Genomic DNA, 21,125 nt, shown 5'->3' on the forward strand with positions numbered 1-21,125 from the left:
CATTGGGGAGTAGGAGGTCTGTCTCAGTATATGGACACAGTTGATAAGCGGTTGGTGATCTCCCTGGGGGAAGTTGTTGTTGTTGATGAGATGTGACCTGGTTCCATCCGTTGCCTCTTCCCAGAGAGTCAGCAACAACCATAGTGTGAAGTGACAGTGGGCAGCTTTCTGCAGCACCCGCCGCCCGACAAACAGTGTCCCCACCTGAACTGATCACTGGAACAGCTAAGTAGTGAAAATCCAAGGATGAGGATGATGCCACCAAATCAGAATGAATCCACAGGATGTGATACTGCAACAGAACAAAGCTTTAATAAGGCATGTCATGAACATGACAGAACAATTATTGCAAAGCATTTTGCCTTGCGTTTTAAATAATATAGCTTTCCCACACATAACTCTAAAGTGATGATAGTCCTTATATGCCAATTGATGGCCCCTCACATCCCAAACCAACTATTAGACTGAGCCTTTTCTTTTAGGCCTATATATGGCAATATAAACTGCATACAGTAATAAAGCAATTGACAATTAACACATGTGGACAATAAAACCAAATAACTTGTACATACAGTGCTATGGAAATTAAGCAATATTAGACACTAATCTTCCATATCACTGCCAGATTTTACATTATACCCTGAAGTGTATAATATAGAATTATGAAGCTACACAGGAAACCCAATAAGTGAGTTAACATTTCAAAGACCAGTAGGCCTACTCATATGATCACCTGCCACCTAGCCATGCAACATGGACATGGCAAAAAAACCCTGCTTGTGGACTCATAACTTTTGTCACGGTCATCTAATGGTACACATTGCATGCATTATCATGCTGAATACCTACATTTTCCCCAAAGCAATTCTGAGGCTGCTTTGTCTGACAGAGACAATATTCCACTTCATTTCCAATTTCTCTAAAATTAGCAATTACCAATTAGTTCCTGCATGGTTGGAAAGGTTAGAACCTTATCCCAGAACTTGCTTCTATATGTGCATATTTGAGAGTAAGTTAACATGAGTGACCAGTGGATCTGTTATTATGCATCGGCAAATATGTGACTATGAAAGTGAAATAAAAGTGGTGCAGTAGTGGAATTTCAGTGTTGTCCCTTTGAACCCTAGCGTCCCTATTCTGGGGCGAACACTATAGCAGATCCAGTTCAAGCTCACAACTAAACAGGAGATATTTATTGTTGAGTAGAAAAAGCAGGATGCCTATAGACCCCTGGAGTACTCAACTATATAGGGTTCAATCAATTAAACCCTAACACGCCATTGACCGGAGGGTCTGTAGGAGGCCCCCTCCTTGTTTCACCGACCAATGCTGATCTACAAGCTCACCATGCGTTGCAATAATTACACGTTATGAGAGCTGGTAAATCTGTGAATGTTCGTCCCAGAATACTGTCAGTCTGGCACTTCATGTGTGTTTCATGTGTTTACTGTAAGTGGTGGTTAAAGGCACTTACCCTGAATACTTCACACTCCTCTTGTGTGCTGTCGTCCTTGTGGCCTCAGTGTACTGTGTCTCTCTTAATGGCTCTTCATAGAATGACAACCCACACCATAGTGACCACCTCCTCCCTCCCTGCTCATCTCTCCCACTCCCTCCTCTCACATGCTTGTAAAACACACATTCAAATGAAGAGAGAACATAGACAACTTATCTCTCTCTCTCACACTCACACTCACACACTCACACTCACTCTCACACAGTCACTCACACACACACACACACACACACACACACACAGAATAATGCAAAGACTCCTGCTTCTTAAAACAAAACGCCAGCGGTCTCAGAATCCGACTCGAGGCTACCTGTTTCTGGCTCTACCTGATGAAATTGACATTCTCTCTTCCTTCTTCTCCTCTCTTCTCTCTCGCTCGCTCGCATGGCACACACACACTTCGACTTCTGACAACTGAGCAACGGCAACCCACTATGATGCTGTCTACGCAGAACTACATTTCCCATGACCACTAGCGACTGTTTACAGAGTCATGAGATAAATCATGGGATCGCTGTGCTTCACTTTAAGGCAAAGGCAGCTATACCGCTATAACAGTGTTGGCCTGTTGGGCTCTTCTAGCTGACAGAATGGCAGTCGAGACTCCTGATTGGGAATTTGATCGTTTTGACGATGGCTCTCAGAGTAAGTACTGTAGCTTATTCATGAAACAGTGAGAGTTACCTGGCTGCTTGTTGTGGTACTGGTACATGCAAAGTTGTATGCTAGCTCCAATAGCTCAACCAGAAGAAGCATGGGCACAGTCTATTTGCTGAATGGAGCAAACTACGTTGAGGAAGTTAGAAAAACACACCCGTGAATTGTGAATTATGTTAAATTAAGAATGTTTTCGGCTGAGATATAGGACCTATTTTAACAACGGCCATGGATGCTCCGTCGGGTCATAGTATGCCTAGTCCCGACTCCCCAGTCCCACTGTCAGTCTGTCACCAAACACAGCTGATCAATTTGACAGCTTCACAGTACAGACCAGAGTTGCTGTTTAGCTACTTAGCAATATAGCACTTCAGTAGCCTCATCCAAGTTACATTATGTTGTTAATTGTTGTTAAAAGTTGTTACTTATTTCCCTGACATTAAATGCACGGGTTGGAATTTGAAAGAGATGGACGCATGCAATCAGCCTAAACGTAGAACCTATAGCAGCAGCACCTCAGACAATTCTAAACCTAAGCATCTCCACTCCCATCAGAGATACACACAGAGGTTCAAATGAAGAACTATGGGAAGTTTTTGGAGGAATACACTTCCCAGCTGAAAGGGATTGAAGATGCTCTGGATGATTCCATTGGGGATGTATGGGATTTCACACTGGATCCCATTGCTCTAAAGGTAACCATGACATTTAAAGGAACAGTTGGAATATTTCTTTATACTGTTCCCTTCTAAAAAAATAAATAAAGCCAGAATATATCCCTCACAGTTCAACCTTCCACTTATTCCTTCCCATTTATTGCAGCTTCTCCCATATGAGCAATCTAATTTGCTTGAATTAATCAAAACCGACAACAAGGTAAGATGAGGTCATGAGTCATATGACATGTTTTGGCATACATCATAACACATGACAATTATGTTGCATCTTATGAAACGATGGTATTGTGCTTTGTGTAGGTCCTTAACAAAGTCATCACAGTATATGCTGCTCTCTGCAGTGAAGTGAAGAAACTAAAACATGAGGTAGGAAGCTGTGGGGAATGCCCGTGTACAGTTTAAGTTCTATAGGGCTGGGCAGTATATCAACAATTCAACACTATATTTCAGTGATCTTTTTTGCAAACTGTTCTCTGTATTCAATCAATCAATATTGTGATATGAGACTAGATATTGTCTGTGATTTTGGATATAATATGGCCTAAGTATTGTTTTTGTTTTCCTAGTGTTAATCACTTAACCCCTAATCGGCCTAATCATTTTCAATTTGGGGGGGGGGGACATTTTCTAAAATGGTAAATATTAGCTGATGTGCAACTACAAGCTCACATCGTATCAATGCATTGCAAGCTTGTAGATCCTTCTCTATTTTTAACATTAAAAAATCACACTTGTGTGAAGTGAGGGGCACTCTTATCATCATACGTCACATGCTGTGCTCAGCCAATCAAATCATCACAAATGTTATTGTGGCCAATCACTTTTGGCGTCTTCACTTTTCTGCCCTCACATTTATTTTAAATATATATTTTGCTCATCAAATCGCTATGGGCTGATCAGCCAATCATCAGCCAATGTTTGTGTTCACACAAACCCGGAAAGCTGGGCATAGGATAGCGCCCCTCAAAAAGTCACAATATGATATTGTCACAATATTGATTATTGAGGTATTTTGTCAAAACGTCATGATATGCATTTGATTTGATTTTGTCATGTAGTTGAAATTGTGTCTGCATAACACCAAAACCAGGCAGTAGATTTGTACTGATAAGATAATTAATATGTTCCACTTTTGTAGGCAGAAACCAAGTTCTATAATGGACTGTTGTACTATGGAGAAGGAGGTGAGATTACAGTAATCCTCGTATCAGCTATTTTCATCTTTTTGAAGGTGAATTTCTTGCTAAACAAAGTGTGTGTGTGTGTGTGTGTGTGTGTGTGTGTGTGTGTGTGTGTGTGTGTGTGTGTGTGTGTGTGTGTGTGTGTGTGTGTGTGTGTGTGTGTGTGTGTGTGTGTGTGTGTGTGTGTGTGTGTGTGTGTGTGTGTGTGTGTGTGTGTGTGTGTGTGTGTGTGTGTGTGTGTGTGTTCAGTATCTGACACCAGTGTTGTTGAAGGCGAGTCCCAGATTCAAATGGGTAGATTTATATCATTCCTTCAGGTGAGAAGTGGATGATTAAAGCCTTTCATTAATGACACTGTTCATTGGAATTGAAGATGTAAAACGTATATCTTCTTATAGGAGCTGTCCTGTTTTGTTTCAAGATGTTTTGAGGTAGTGGTCAACATTGTTCATCAGCTGGCAGCCCTATATAACAGCAACAAGTAAGTCGGCACGATCCAATTGTGTGTGTGACTGTGTGTGTGCCACACACACACACACACACAAGTTACAACCTACAGTCCCGAGTGGCTCCCTGAGTAGCGGTTGAGCATTGTTTTTCGGTAGCTGTTCAGTTCAAATAAATAGTTTACAATGTTTTTGTCTCGCACAGGGGTGCAACCAAAGTAATTGAATCATCAGGAGTCCATTTCCAGGTAAGGTGTTGTGGTCTAATTATGAGCTCTGAGCCACAGTTTAACAGGATTGTTTGTGACTGGCCCACGGATAGCTGCCAACATTCCATATTTTTCAAAGCTAAAACTAATAGCTGCTCTGGCCTACAATGATCACAGCTTAATTTCTCCAAATTATCTAATTGGCTTTACTCAACAGCATCCCTAACATTGCCTCTCCTTTGCAGACTGTGTATGAGCATCTTGGAGAGCTGTTAGTGGTACTTCTCACATTGGATGAGATTATGGAAAATCATGGCACACTAAAAGACCACTGGAAGATGTACAAAAGGTAAAATAAAAGAATAAAAAAGACACTGAGGTACAGGAGATTCCCAATGACAAAGTTATTGATAATGCATTGAACAACATAGAATCTAGTCTAAGATGCTATCTGCATGCGGCTTAAATAATTATCTTATGCATATGAAATTCAGTTTTTTAGTAGGTTAAGCTTCTCTTCCTGTTCCAGGTTGCTGAAATCAGTGCATCATAACCCTGGTAAATTTTCCATTCCTGAAGAAAAGTTGAAACCTTTTGAGAAGCTCCTTTTGAAGCTGGAGGGCCAACTACTGGATGGGATGATTCTGCAGGTAGCCACATCCATTTGTTTTACTATTGTATTTTTTCTCCTTGGAAAGGTTTGGGGTCATAGTTTGACATATTGAAGCATTTACTGTGCTTAACAGACTTATAGTCTGGTGAGACATAGGAGGACCCAAACCACAGTCCTAGAGACCTCTAAGTGCCTGCAATCCCCCAAGAACAGACAAAGCAGGTGGAGCCTCCTGTTGGCTCTGGTATAAAGCCAACTCCACACTGCGGAGATTCGTTCGATTTTACGTCGGGATGGATTTCTGCCGCCTCTTGCCTGTCGGCAGGATGTTGATAGATAATCTTGACGTTATCGACGAGGATCGTGAGAAACCCGACATGTCTGCTCGGTCTGGAGCCACCTTTAAGAGAGAGAGGTCAATAGCTGGAAGCCTGGATGAGAGGGCCAGTGATTTGGCCAATCACTGCTCTCCCGCCAACTGGAGTGTTGTGGTTAAGGAGTGATGTTAGTAATAATTGACTCAATTATTAACTTAAATTTCATAACCTTTAATAACTTTGGACAAAATGTAAAAAACAAATACTAAGTCTAAAAACAATGGCTATTAATAGGGAAATGCTTTGTACAGTATATTATAGATAGCCAAACCTGTGAATATGAGTTGACATGCATTGACACCAGTATGGTTATAAGTATTCAGCAACAGTCTTTAACAGAATTTGTTCTTTATGTGACTTTGTGACAGGCGTGTGTGGAGCAGAGGTTTGACGATCCTAAAGAAGGAATCTCTATCGCTAAAAACGGTGCCTTCGCTGAGGAATTTTTCTTCAACATACGCACAATATTCACTAATGTTGAGTCCAAGATCGGTCAGTGTCTCCTCTTTGGTTGTATTGATTGTGTGTGTGTGTGTGTGTGTGTGTGTGTGTGTGTGTGACAAGATTTGTTTTCAATCTACGTACGTATTTGCGTTTGTGTCAGGTGAACCCGCAGAGATAGACCAGAGAGATAAGTATGCTGGTGTTTGCAGCCTCTTCGTGCTTCACTTTCACATCTTCAGGGCTGTCGACAAGAAACTCTACAAATCACTTTTAGATGTCTGTAAAAAGGTAAGGGACTTACTGTTAATTTAGTCAAAATTGTATTTTGGCAGGCCTTTATGGCGTCGTAATGGCTGCATTCTAAAAATAGACGTTCTACAAGTAGAACGACCAACATTCTTCATCATTTCAGTCGACAAAATTAACACTGCTTGGAAGACGTCCCACTAATCATAGTGGTTGTTGTTCCAGGTCCCAGCTGTGACTCTGACTGCTAACATCATCTGGTTCCCTGACACCTTCCTCATTGCTAAAGTCCCGGCTGCCGCCAAGCTGATGGACAAAAAGAGTCTACAGGCGATCAGAGCACAGAGAGACGCCTACCTGCAACAGAAAGCACAGACGCTCACCAAGTGAGTTGATGAGCACATCAGTAACAATGTCTTTGAACAAAGCACCTGGCATTTGTTTTTTAAATGTGCTTTCCCTGTTTTAGTAAAGTTCTTTTTGGGTTTTCGGTTTGGGCATGAAAAACCGAATTGGCTGCTTAAAACTGTCTCATGTCTTAACTAAGGGATGTTCAGTCCTACTACGTGTTTGTTACTTCATGGATGATGAAGATGGAGGCCATCTTGTCCAAGGAGCAGAAAAGTGAGAGGTTGTCGGAGGACCTGAGCAGCAGGTGTAATGTCTTTGTACAGGTGAGAACAGCAAATGTCTGTTCAAATTGGTTGGACTAGTCTTCCGGGAAACAATAATTGGCTACTCTAAATTTAGCAGAAAAGGGGACACTTCGTTGTGCTGACTAAAGTTATTTTGTACCCTATGAAAATGGTGAACTCAGATTTTTAGTGTTACCACATACACACATTACTTGCAAACAAGGCAACCTATAGTTGCTTATAGTTGAGCCATGTTTTCAGAGCTTTCTGGTGAACAGCGACATACACAGACTGACTATTCACAGTAGTTTTGTGCTTACTTTGCATGGCTCAACCAATTGCATATCCAGTGGGACCTCATGCACGTATTGCATACCCGACATTGACCTTTTCCTGTGCTGTCTCTCTCCTAGGGGATCTTGTATGCCTACAGCATCAGCACCATCATTAAGACCGTCATGAATCTCTACATGTCTATGCAGCGGCCCATGACCAAGACCTCTGTCAAAGCCCTCTGTAGACTAGTTGAACTGCTCAAGGTACGTACAGAATGGTCAGATTCATACATACAGTAGTTGCACACCAGTGTCAGTGCAGAAAATGCATGTAAGCTTGTACAATGTACATCGGCTATCTTTGGTACGTGACACTGGTGTGGATCTGTGTGTGTGTGTGTGTGTGTGTGTGTGTGTGTGAGTGACAAACGCAGCATTTGAACAATATCTGCTGTCATCTCCTCTGCAGGCGGTGGAGCACACATTCCACAGACGTTCTATGGTGGTAGCAGACTCTGTTTCCCACATAAACCAGCAACTACATTCCCAGGCTCTGAACGCCATTGCCCATGCCAAGGTGACAACACAACACAACGCTATGCAAACAATACAATATACGCAAGATAATAATAGAGCTAATATTGGATTGTAATGACATAAAAATCAGATTTGGGGAAAAATACTATATTATTGATCTTAATCATTTTGAGATGCATTAGACACATTTAATATGTGTCCCTATTGTCTTGCCATGTTGTCGTTCTTGTAGAAAAGGGTGGTATCAGACAAGAAGTACAGTGAGCAGCGTCTGGACGTGCTGTCGTCTTTGGTGATGGCAGAAAACGCCCTGAATGGACCCAGCACCAGGGAGCGCCGCCTGGTGGTGTCCCTGGCCCTCAGCGTGGGCACTCAGATGGTAAACCAGAGGATCTGCTGTGTACTGTCCACTGTGTCCAGTGGTGTAAAGTAACTAAGTAAATTTACGCAAGTACTGTATTTGACCCATTCTGACCTGAGATCGGATTCTAAAAATGTCTTCTACATCCTCACAGTTTTCTGAAAAAGCTATGTTTCTATGTCAGTCGTTCTTCGATTTTTCAAAAATAGCAGACCTGCTATGAGCTTGTAGATCTGCTATTTTTCAATAGCTAAAGCATAGCATAATGCTAACACCAAAAGGGGTTCCCGCCCAGAAAGGATTAAGTACAATTTTGAGGTACTTGTACTTTACTTGAGTATTATCAATTTCCAATACTTTTATTTCTACTCCACTACATTGATTTTAAAACATACTCAAGTAAAGTACAAATACCTCGGATCCAAATATTGTACGTTTACTCCACTACATTGATTTGAAAACTTTCGTTACTTTGTACATTTTGATTATTATTACGAAACATACATTAACCACTTCAGTCCTATATACATTTTCGAAATGTTTCGTTCATTTGAATTTTAAAAGATATTTGAAAACTCGAAATGGGACATTCTGCATAATGAGTACTTTTACTTTTGGTACGTGCCAATGCTTTTGTACATTCACTCCAAAGTACATTTTGAATTCTGGACTTTTACTTGTAACGGAGTATTTCTATATTTCAGCATTGATGCCTTTACTTAAGTAACAAAATTGAGTACTTTTTTCCACCACTGTTACTGACTCATCACACACAAATGAAAGTGTTGCGCTTTGTTGTTCTTTGACTTTGGAGTTGATCTTTTCCATCTAGAAAACGTTCAAGGACGAGGAGCTGCTTCCGCTCCAGCTTGTGCTGAAGAAGCTGGATCTGATAAGTGAGGTCAGAGAGAGGTGAGGGGATGTTGTTTTATTTCACACCTTAGCTGATCATTTTGTAGCAGTAATGAGGTTCCATCACACAGTGGCGATAGTCAGGATTATGTGGGAACTAAGGTTGTTTAATTCATTAAAATTAAGGAATTATCTAAACCTAGATTTGAAAAACCATGCTCTTTTCTTTTGTGAGTGAATGAAATATGTACAATGAAAAAGGAAGGCTTCGACCCTTGCGGTTCTTCGCCAAAGTTCTTTCTTTAGATGTGCACGCTTCCCTTTGGACTCTTCTGCGTGAAATATGTCACACGTGACGAGACTTCAGTCAGTGTTGAGTCTTGTGAGGGAACCACGGATCCTCACAATTATGAACCCAGCATCTATGATGTGCTCCGTTCATAATTTCAGTTTGGTGATACTGACCGGCAGAGTGAAACCTTTTTTATAAACAGTCTCTGTGGGTTGTTTTCCCTTCCTCTTCAGGGTCAAGATTCAGTGTGACTGTAGTTTTCTGTACTGGCACAGAGCGGTTTTTCCCATCTACCTGGATGATGTTTATGAGTATGCCGTGGATGCAGCAAGAGTACACGTAAGTACAATGGTTATGTCAGTAAACAAACACTCAGGCTCATGTTAATTCAGGACCATGCCTTACTGTTTTTTCGGCTGAACAGGTATGCATGTCCCCTAGCTGGCTCTAAAATAGGCAAATCACAGATGATACATGTCAGGGTAAACCACGTGTGAACCTTAGCATCGTTATTCTGTAACCTATAAGCTCACAACGGATCACATCACAGATATTTAGTGTAGAGCGAATACCCGGAATAGTCTATTAATTATATGAATTTTAAATGGTTAAGGATGGTTAAGGATTAGGCAAGAGGGTTGTGTCTCGGTAGACCCATGCGTTATCCTTGCACTTAACAGATGCAAGGAGGATTAAATGCAGGTGTGTTAGCCCCTGCTATGCACAGCTTTGTGTGTAGGTGTGTTTGGGCATTGTGATTTGATTGGCTGAGGAATGATGATAAGAGCGCACCTCACTTTACACAAGGGGGATGTTTATTTTATTAATTCATTCCTTTCCACAGAACAATAAAATGGGAAATATGCATAGGATAATAATTGAACTGTTGGACATGCAGGTTCCTATTGATGCACCCATGCACAACAAATCTGTGTAAATAAAGATCACTGATTTGTGGAAGGATACTGCAACAGTCTCGGACAAGCCTTTATTTACAGGGTGCACTGCAGGCAAAATGTTTAGCTCTGTTTCTCTGATAAATCTCCCACGCTAGAGGGATGATTTTCGCTTTCATGCTTTTTGCACTGAATCGAGCCTTAAAACGCCAATGTAATGTCAGTGACAACCAGTGTAAAATGCCCTCAGATATTCAAATTGTTGAACTAATGTGTTGCCTCCCTTGAAACCCGACATCTTTTCTCATTCTGAAATCCATTCTCTCTCACACACACACACACACACACACACACACACACACCTAAAAAACAAAAATGTGATTAACATAATGCCCTACATTTCCCGCACACCCCTCCCCCAAGGAAGTGAGGAACGGAACTCTATCCCCTCCCCCTATTCATTACCTCATGTGGGAGAAATGTGCAAAAGACATTTTCTTTTTCTCACAATCTTCATGATGAGCGTCTCACATTAGAACAGTGATTTAGGTTCAAAATCTACAAAATTCCCCTAAAGATTATTATAATAATTGTCAGGAAATACCCAGCCCTTGTGAAACTCCTGAAGAGCGAATGTTTTTTAAAGTCTTATGGAGCAGCGGTGAAATGTTTATAAAGCATTGATAAACATGGCTTTTGGCCAAAGGAAACATAGACCGTCACCACAGTAGTCGACATGCCCATAAGCAGCCATGTAGGGACAATGCCAATTGGGTATAGTCTGGATTCACCACTGAACACATCCTTGTGATTGTGCAACTTAAGTTCACAAACGGCACACATAATTACTTACTGAACACACAGGCCACGCTGTTTTAATTGGACTGTTTCTGTCCCTATAGGGGTCCCCGGACCCCACTTTGGGAACCACTGGCATACATACTGTAGATATGGGCACTGGGGACATCTAGTGGATGAATGGTGTATAGGTCTTAGATTAAGTTAACATGGTCACAATGTTTGAAACTATAGTTACTATATGCATGTAGACATAAAAAACACTGGCGCTTCTCACCACCGACACACAAAAAAGGACTATGTTGAGCCCTAATTAGACTGTCACCCTGACCCTTAAGGTGTGGGAAGGAGCAATACATTGATCCTGTTCTTGTTTGGTTCATTAGGAGGAGGAAGGCGATTATTCTCACTGGCTTCTCCTGTTATTTGTTTGTGTTTTGTTCCTGTTGCATGCGATTGGCCCGGAGCAGTACATGTTTAGCGCCTTGAGGGACAGCGTGCCCACCATGCTGTACGCCAAACACATGGAGTCATGTGACCAGCTGTTGGAGAGCTACGACCAGGAGATCATGGACGTGTTCAATGAGGTGAGGAACAGGTGCCGTCCAAGAATGGCTGGACGTGTGTGTGGTCTGCTCTTTCCTTTCCTCTGCATCTAATGCACGGTTCATCTCTCTTCCACTTTCATCCTGCTGTTGTTTCAGCACCTGTTGGATAAATTGTGTAAGGAGATTGAGAAGGACCTGCGCCTCTCTGTTCACACGCACCTGAAGTTGGACGACAGGAATCCCTTCAGGGTCGGCATGAAAGATCTGGCCCACTTCTTCTCTCTCAAACCCATCCGCTTCTTCAACCGTTTCATTCACATCAAAGGTACGTTATGCCTCCACTGTTGGCAAGGGAGTTCTGCTTCATGTTTTGTGCGTTTGTAGTGTAACCACCTGGATTGGAACCTGGGCTGTCCCCCATGGGAACCCAAACTTGTATTGTTCCCAATGGGGAATCTCCCCCTTGTCCCAGGATGGATTTAGGCTTCAGGCATTTAGGGCTGGGCTATTTTGGGATTTGTTTGGAAAAAATACTAAATAAAATGTCTTATTTAGTTATTTTACAATATATGATATTGAGGTATTTATTTGGTGAAATATAATTGTTATATTGGATTTTGTCCTCCTTGTACTATAGTGTGCATACACATTGAATGTGCCATAAAAGAATCACTGGAAAATTAACGGGGTAAATTTACTATCTTCTGCACTTGTGTGTCATGTATGGACCAGATTAGCACGATCAAAATAAATCTAAAGGGGAAACAACAGATTGTAACTTGGTTACATTGGCTAAAATTAAATCAATATCTCACACATCTGTGTAACGGCATCGCCTCCTGAAAGACATAATGTGGAGTGTTCTATCGCTAACCGTTTAGTTTCCCTGCAGCCTGAAAGACATAATGTGGAGTGTTCTATCGCTAAGCATTTAGTTTCCCCGCAGCCTACGTCACCCACTACTTGGACAAGACGTTCTACAACCTGACCACCGTGGCGCTGCACGACTGGGCCACCTACAGTGAGATGAGGAACCTGGCTACCCAGCGCTATGGCCTGACCATGACAGAACCTCATCTGCCCAGCCAGACCCTGGAGCAGGTGGGTTGCCTTTTAGGGCTGCAACAGTCTCATTATCGTCTTCCCAGCGATGATTTTGTTATATGTTATATTTATTTTAAGACATGACAAAATAAGACATACATGACAACACATACATTGAGGGATTTATTTTATTGATTGAATAATCAGGAAGTGCACTTGTTAGGGATGATGCGAAAAAACGGATAAAAAAACCCACTGATGAACCACTTAAGGTTTTTCAGTGAAACCCTTCCTTTGAAGGCCCACCCGGGACCCGAGTTGTGAACAGGATGTACAAAAAAGATTAGCTCAGCATCGTGAACATCTGTGCTAGCAATCTGTAGGGAACGCGATCAATAAAGATAGACAAAAGAACACATGTTCCACAAGACGTAACCCTATCCTAATCTATAGGTCAACAGATGGAACAATAAAACCCCATTTCCTTTGTAAAATTTGTAAACAGGAGGCAACGGGAGTGTGACAGATAAGATAATAAAGAGGTGGCTGTTAAGGAAGACATCTGTCTGCAAATACTTTCTCACTCTGATGAGGGTCATTGAATGTTAACCCTCAGAATTCCTTGACACATCCCACCCAGTTTCCATATTTTCGCCAAATGTTAATCCATTTTTGCCAGATGTTTGTGTGTCATTCCTAGAATGCTAGGGTTCATGTGGTAACGAACGTAAAACCATTTTATTAATCTTTATCCCTATTTTATGGACACCAGATTGAAAGTGGTTAAATAAAAAAAATAGCCTGCTCGACTGCGAACACGTTCTTTAACTGATGCATGAGACATTGGACATTAAGAGTTGCATCACATATTAAGAGTTGTATGATACTTGCACTTATTATTTGTGATACATTCGTATTCGTTACCGGTTGGTTAGAAGATAATTACTGTATAAATGCAGTGATGAAATGTGTGCATGATTAACAGGGCTTGGATGTCTTGGAAATCATGAGGAATATCCACATGTTTGTCTCACGCTACCTCTACAACCTGAACAACCAGGTAAGAGCTCTCCGCACTCCTTAGTCGCTGTCTCTCCCTTTTTTAGACCTTAGTTGTTTTAGTACTGGTGCAATACCTCGTGCACTGTATGAACGTACCTGACGCCGTGATATGATTGTTTTGGTGACAGATCTTCATAGAGAAGGCCAGCAACAACAAGCACTTGAACACCATCAACATCCGGCACATTGCCAACTCCATCCGCACGCATGGAACAGGCATCATGAACACCACGGTGAGACTGCATGGGTGTGCATGCGTGCATGTGCATGTGTGTGTGTGCATGCGTGTGCGCGTGTGTGTGCGTATTCCTGTAATAATGTCAGTTCTTTCACACCAGTCACCTCCCTGCCCCATCTCTCTGCCAGGTGAACTTCACCTACCAGTTCCTGCGTAAGAAGTTCTACATCTTCAGTCAGTTCATGTATGACGAACACATCAAATCCAGACTCATCAAGGACATCCGCTTCTTCAGAGAAACAAAAGACCAGTCTGATCAGAAAGTGAGAACTATGGAACCATTCATGTATTTAATCAACAATATAGTTAATCAATCAATCATTATAAATCATGTGGCCCGCGACCCACAATTTTATTTGCGCGTGCATGAGAATATTTGTGGACCTTCAGCATTTCTAGTTGAGGACCCCTGCTGTAGGCATTCCTGCATAACTTCCGGGTATGATGATGATGTTGATGTTGCGCGCATACCTACAGTATAGTTGTTGTTAAGAGGCTGAAATTGTTTTTTTATTCAGACTTTTGAAATCAGTCCTTGAGTGTTCTCAACACAAATTGTGTTTGTTTGTTCATGTCTATGGTGTTTAGTATCCGTTTGAGCGTGCAGAGAAGTTTAACCGTGGCATCAGAAAGCTGGGAATCACGCCTGAGGGACAGAGCTACCTGGACCAATTCAGACAGCTCATCAGTCAGATCGGTGAGGCCTTCACACAAATGCACTTATGGTATTTTCAAGGTCAAGAGGGTCTACACACTTGCATTGTGGAATTTATTATCAAGAATACAGTATGAATAAAACGGTGTCTAATCTGATCACAATATACTGGATGTTAATTAATGGAACAATATTATAACATTTCTGCCGTGTTTCTACATTGTCCCTTTCGCTGCAAAGATGCTTTTTGTTCATTATCATGTCATTCTCGTTGCTCATGCTAAGAAGAGCATGTTATTTGTGTGTTTGGTATGGTAAACATCTTAAATTATGGTTGTTTTTAGTTTAACAAGAGATCAATGGCTATGAGGTTGAGATTGGCAGTCACACCCTCATAGCCACGATGCAAATGCAGTTTTATTACAGAAGATTACTGTTTGCAGTTTTATTACAGAAGATTACTGTTTAGACTTTACCTTATGGCTATGAGTGTGAGACTGCTATTACTTCACATTTTACTCCTCACTGTGGTCACACTGGTCGGTATCTTCTCAGTACTGGTGTGCTGCGTGTGCATTGTCTTGAATGCCTTTTTTATAAGGAAACCCTGAGTAAAAAACCACTGCTTTCCCATACCCCCCCAGGTAATGCCATGGGCTATGTGAGGATGATCCGTTCTGGTGGACTACATTGCTGCAGCAGTGCCATCAGGTACACCAATTTACACTTTAACTTGACCCATTTTGGGCGGGAACCCCTTTTGGTGTTAGCATTATGTTATGCTTTAGCTATTGAAAAATAGCAGATCTACAAGCTCATAGCGCGCCACTCGGTGGCGCGCTACGAAGAACGACTGACATAGAAACATGGCTTTTTCAGAAAACTGTCAGGATTTAGAAGACATTTTTAGAATCTTATCTCAGGTCAAAATGGGTTAACTTAAACGACACAGACCATGCACTCCACAGACCATTAACCACTTCGAACCTGGCATCCCTATTTTCGGCATGTCACATTATAGGCAAACACATTCCCAAAGAAAATGTTAATCATTTCCCCCAAATTTGATGTGCAAAAATCACATCATATTGTGAGCTTGTAGATCGGCTATTTTATAAATGGGGCATAAGTGGTTAATGTTATGTAGTTGTTGTTGTTGTTGTGGTAGTGTTTTCACTACCACAAAAATGGGATTTTTACCCTGACCACATAATTTTGTCTGACAGCTTATTGGGTCTAAATCCTGTTAGTGTAATAAAAGCACAAAATCCAAGAAGTTCTGCTTGTCCTCAGGGAGTTATTACTGAGACACTGCATCCACAGGTGAAGAATAATGTCTGTGATTCTGAGCAAGGCAATAGAGAATGACCATAACCTGTTAGTATAAAGTCTGAAACTGTAGAAGTCGAGAGGTGTGTCTTGTACCAGCGACAACTTCATTTTGAGAATTGAATTATGACTGGAGCACTAGAAGAGAGGCAGAACATGAATGGAGACTTACCAGTACTTTCTCTACCCCACTAAGGTCAGAGTGCCCATTATCTGCTCTAGTCTTGTCAAAAACAAGGAAAATCATGTCATGTCTGTCCTCTCATCCCTGTCTCCGGAAGGCTGTTCCCATGGCTTACTGTAACTCAATGTATTGTTTAGGCTCCCTTATCTCCCTCTCTTATTATTATGATAAGAGAGGGAGATGCAGTAGTAGGGTATTGGCTGGGAAACATCCAGAGCTAAATGTAAACTATATTAGTTGCCTTTTGGGAATTGGGGAAAAAAGTGTGGAGCAATAGCGGCGCTTAGTGTCCACAAGCGGCACATTTAATGGCTCCCCCCAGAGATTCAAACTTTCAGCACCAGGTTTAATAAGTGGCAAGCACTTGGATGGTCGTACTGGCTGCCAGGGCTGCAGAGGGGGGAAAAATGCCATAAATTGATCCTCAAGCTAGACTTGATTGGTAGACCCCCAAAACATCCCTAACTCTCGTCTAGCCTAAACCTAAACATTTGTGGGAGTATCGCTGCCTTTGGGTTGGGTTGGTTTGGTAAAAAATAGCCAATCTACAAGCTCACAATGCACCAGTGGGTGCAGTTTGTTCTGTACAGGCTCAAAAACAACACTTCATAAAATAAAGTACCGGTAATGTCTTAACCAATAAGATGTTACTCTGATCTCTAGGTTTGTCCCTGACTTGGAGGACATTGTGAACTTTGAGGAGCTGGTGAAGGAGGAGGGTCTGTCAGAAGAGACCCAGAAAGCTGCCAGGTATGACTGTTGCATTTATGACACATGGGAGTGACTTGGGTCCTTGAAACCTTTTCAAAGACCACCAGTTTGGTACGCATTAGGCTACAGACCCCTCTGAGAGTATCCAGTAGGGTCCCAGGAGCGGATTCCATTTGGTTTAATTTGTACATGTGGTCAAATGACCATATTATGTAGTGATTTTAAGGGCGGGATAAGGATTTGACAGGGCGGTTAGCCAGCATTTAGCCAATGATATTGCCTGAACTCAAACTCGCTGACTCTGTGCTTGTAGAAATTGGGCCCTGGTTCAGGAGCCACAACCTCATTTTAATTGCTCACGTCTGTATGTAATGCGCTGTTTGTTCATTGTTATTAATGGGCACGGTGAGAGACACTGACCCTGCGTCTCTTCCCAGTGTCCTGGACTCAGTACTCGGGGATTTGACCAGCAACTCTGCTGAAGGGACAGAATACTTTAAAATGCTGGTGGGGGTGTTCGCGCCGGAATTTCGCAGTGCCAAGAACATGCACTTAAGGAACTTCTACATGATCGTACCCCCGCTGGTCAGTGTCTCACTTGCATTATTTTCTTTTTGGTCTTTTCATTTACGCTACTGCTCTCCATGTTCCTCGCACCTTTCTGAACCACTTAAGCCCTATGTAGTTGTGACCTTAAGTTGTGACCTTGTACATCTTCTATTTCTGATCATGTTTGACACACGTTAACAGTTCCTGCCTATAGTGACATGCCCACAATACGGACGGTCAATGTTTCAACATGTACCTGAGCAAGACACTTAACTTCCTGTGTGCTGTTAATGGCGCCCACTGCTCCTAATCGTTAGATGGGTATACATTTCTCGTATGTGCAAATGTACAGTGGCAAAATAGTGTCATAGTAGTGGTGACTTGAGTATTATTATAATCACCGGCAATGGTCTACCCCAATTCTTCTCTTCTATAAATACTTAGTCCCCTTTTTCATTCCTTCATGCATTATGAACCATTTCTCTCAGACGGTGAACTTTGTGGAGCATTCCATCGGCTGCAAAGAAAAACTCAACAAGAAGAATAAAGGCGGAGCAGCATTCACGGACGACGGCTTCGCCATGGGTGAGCGGGCAACTGTGACCAATCGTGCTGCATTTTGAGTGGCTTTACAGACACGCCATGCACGCATGCACTTTGTCAAGTTTTAATTTCCCCCTCCCTCCTTCCGGTCAGGCGTGGCATACATCCTGAAGCTGCTGGACCAGTACCTGGAGTTTGACTCCCTGCACTGGTTCCAGGCTGTCAGGGATAAGTACATGAAAGAGATGAAGGCCGTGGCCAAGGAACAGAACGTCCAGTCCAGCAACCAGGACGAGAAGCTGCTGCAGACCATGAACCTCACGCAGAAGAGACTGGACATCTACCTGCAGGTGCTGCCGCCTGTCACCTCAAATTTTCAATTTAGCCATTTAGCACAGACACTTATCCAGAGTGATTCACAAGTGTGTGATTAGAGCATGAACCCTGGTCAACTAAACAAAATTACAGGGTAAATAAATATAGTCACAACTAGAGTGCAAAGAGAACAATGTAGTGAATTGGAGAAACTAGGATACCTACTAGGATGGGTAAAACCTATTCTTAGCATCTTGCATGGTAAACTAGCATCTATTTAAATCTTTGACTGAAATAAAGGTCTAACCCTTGGACTGCCAATCCCAATTTTTTTGTTTGGGTAACAAATTGGCATATTTTTAATTCATCGTTTTAACATACAAGAAAGATCTGGTGGTTTGAACAGATGGGTTTTTTTTATTTTTTTCCTAGTGTATTCTCAAAATAGACGAATCTTCCTAAGTCACTTCCGGTTCAACGATCAACAACATCCGGCAGTATTTTGACCCTAGTCACTAGCTTGGCTGGTCTGGATTGCTAAGCTAATGCTATATTTTTCATATCTAAGTCAAATTAACCTCAAATCAACCCCAAAACATCGCAAAATATAAAAAAAATTACAGCGACGCACATAGAGACGGCGCGCATGCACGATAGCGCACTATCACGCGGATTTCGGCCGTTTATTTTGGTAAATTACATCCAACATTAGTGATATTAGCGAAAAAAACATTTTTTTTTGCTCTTTTGACCCCCCGATAACTGATATTGATTGTCATTCCGTTTTTTCCGTGAACGGGAGGTTTAGATTTTTAGATTAATTCCGTTTTTTCCGTTAATTGTAGGCCAAGGGTTAACAATCCCTGAATCCCTATTTTAAACAATGGTGTTGCACGTGATTGAAATAAGTGCTTTTGAGCTATAATATTGACATGCCCCACAAAGTGATCAAGGAAAGGGTACATTTTTACACTTGAGTTAACTTACACTACTGTGTAATAATGGATGGTATCTTATCATATTTGGTTATGTAGCGGTAAGAGTGCGTTATGACCTGTCCTCCCTCCACCCTGCAGGAGTTTGAGCTGCTGCACTTCTCCTTGAGCAGCGCTCGCATCTTCTTCAGAGCAGACAAGACAGCAGCTGAGGAGACACAGGAGAGGAAGGATAAAGGTAAAAGGGCTTACAGTGTTTTATTTCCTTTTATTTTTTTATATAAAACAAATGCTTCTTAATTATTCTATTAGTCAATATAATAATTTATTACTAAGAAGATTGTAGCCTACAACAGTATAGCAGAATTATATATTTTTGTAATATATTTTTTGGGCTTTTCTGCCTTTACTGGATAGGATAGTTGAGAATGACAGGAATCTTGACCACTAGGCCATTGGCGCCCCAGTATAGCAGAATTCATGTTTCAACCATTCTTGTCTCCTCCAGAAGAGGCTGCCAAAGTGGAGGGTTCTTCAGATGGCTCCAACCCTGGCGAACCTGCCTCAAAGTGACCACTGGAGACATACGGATATTTATGTAGCAGCACTGAACAGAAATGGACAGAAGAAGCCACCTGCAACGAACAGAGGAGAGTTGGAGCACCAGACTCGGACTGTGCTTCCAGACTAGTCCGGGTTGGCGATGAAAACAAAACAACATCGTCATATAGCATCAACACGATGAAGGACGTGCTCTTCAAAAGGCTGTCACTGCATCCTAACGCCTGATTTTATATTCGTTTGTGCACCGTAAAAAGCGCATCTACAAGCTCACAACGTGCCGCGTTGCGACATTTGGTTATGAGCATGTAGATGATTATGCTATTGTCAGTGCGTGATGCCAATGAGTAACTAGAGTTGAACTCAGGCTTAAAAGTGGCAGAAAGTGTGCGCTGAGAACATTGTTACAGAAATGTTCTGTAAACTATTTTCCTTCCCTCTCCATTCTGCAGACAGCCAGAGACATCCCATGTCTGTCAGCTTCACATGAAACAAGCTCTGTGACTTTGTTGCGTTTATATGAATTGTGCTTCATTCAGTACAAAACACCAATCAGTGTTTTAATCAAATTTTACTGCAGGATTATTAGCTTCTTTTTTTTTGCACTGAAATTTGTAAGTCTTCACCTGTGTCTTAGTTTATACTATTTGATTGTTCATTAAAAAAAGATAACTTTTATGGCAGCTTAATGGATTTAAAGCAATGCCTCAGTGAGGTTTGTAGGTGTCTGGTATGACTTTGTGAATGTTTTCAAGGTGCATAATCATCTCTTAATGTTGACGTGCCATACTTGTGTATCCTAAAATATCAATTTTCAATTGATATTTTAAAACTCATTTCCATTTGTTGTAAGGCATGTGTGCCTTTTGATCATTGTATACTAGTTTCAATGACTAACAAATTAACCACTTTAACATCCACTATTTGGACATGTTGAAAATTCAAAATGTTTCAATCATTTAAAAACTTTAACAATATGGCAAAACTGGCCAATCTACAAGCTCACCGTGCATTGTGAGAGGCCACAGCTACTGTATTTTGCAATTTGTGGTTAAGACATATGCACTGCAGTGCATAAGTGAGCCACTCATCTGATACCTTTCCCTTCAGCACCTTCTGGTGGAGAACATAGTGTGCAGAAATAAAACAGTTTTGCAATTAATTAAATTGTCGACAAGACATGAATGTTCATACATCTTCAATATTTCTCTGTACCAAGAGGGTTAGTTTTTAGTTTTAAACATTCGTCAATGGTACATTTTGAAATCTTAATTTTCTCATTTTCCTAACTGTCAATTAGCTTTTTCTGTAAAACACTTTGTACAACAAATTAAAAGATCAATGAAACATGCACTTTCAATGTACATTTCTTTTGTTGAATCTGACCCATTCTCATGACCGCATGCCTTTTCAGTGGTTGGAAGTACTCACATTTTTTT

General features: G+C 41.5%; 1 protein-coding gene across 4 annotated transcripts; it reads left to right on the top strand.

The window, feature by feature from the left end:
- The first annotated feature begins 2,019 nt into the window (after nucleotides 1-2,019).
- On the top strand, nucleotides 2,020-20,375 carry washc4 (WASH complex subunit 4). 4 transcript variants are annotated; one of them, XM_083763545.1, is made up of 33 exons: nucleotides 2,020-2,161; nucleotides 2,729-2,868; nucleotides 2,996-3,049; nucleotides 3,151-3,216; nucleotides 3,989-4,034; nucleotides 4,281-4,348; nucleotides 4,430-4,512; nucleotides 4,683-4,725; nucleotides 4,932-5,035; nucleotides 5,216-5,336; nucleotides 6,045-6,168; nucleotides 6,281-6,408; nucleotides 6,592-6,752; nucleotides 6,914-7,040; nucleotides 7,415-7,540; nucleotides 7,746-7,853; nucleotides 8,046-8,192; nucleotides 9,007-9,086; nucleotides 9,552-9,657; nucleotides 11,483-11,599; nucleotides 11,717-11,885; nucleotides 12,507-12,661; nucleotides 13,590-13,664; nucleotides 13,795-13,899; nucleotides 14,033-14,167; nucleotides 14,493-14,601; nucleotides 15,204-15,270; nucleotides 16,736-16,822; nucleotides 17,221-17,368; nucleotides 17,821-17,917; nucleotides 18,029-18,225; nucleotides 19,267-19,363; nucleotides 19,634-20,375. In XM_083763545.1, exons 1-33 carry the CDS (start codon nucleotides 2,107-2,109, stop codon nucleotides 19,696-19,698), a joined length of 3,510 nt encoding a protein of 1,169 aa, XP_083619671.1. In that variant the 5' UTR covers nucleotides 2,020-2,106; the 3' UTR covers nucleotides 19,699-20,375. The 4 variants fall into 4 exon arrangements, with proteins under 4 accessions (XP_083619671.1, XP_083619672.1, XP_083619673.1 ...); XM_083763546.1 differs by having other exon boundaries at nucleotides 19,637-20,375; XM_083763547.1 differs by lacking the exon at nucleotides 3,989-4,034 and having other exon boundaries at nucleotides 4,453-4,512.
- The last annotated feature ends 750 nt before the right edge of the window (nucleotides 20,376-21,125 follow it).

This window comes from Protomyctophum parallelum (assembly GCF_964188405.1).
Source record: "Protomyctophum parallelum genome assembly, chromosome: 4".
NCBI lineage: Eukaryota > Metazoa > Chordata > Actinopteri > Myctophiformes > Myctophidae > Protomyctophum > Protomyctophum parallelum.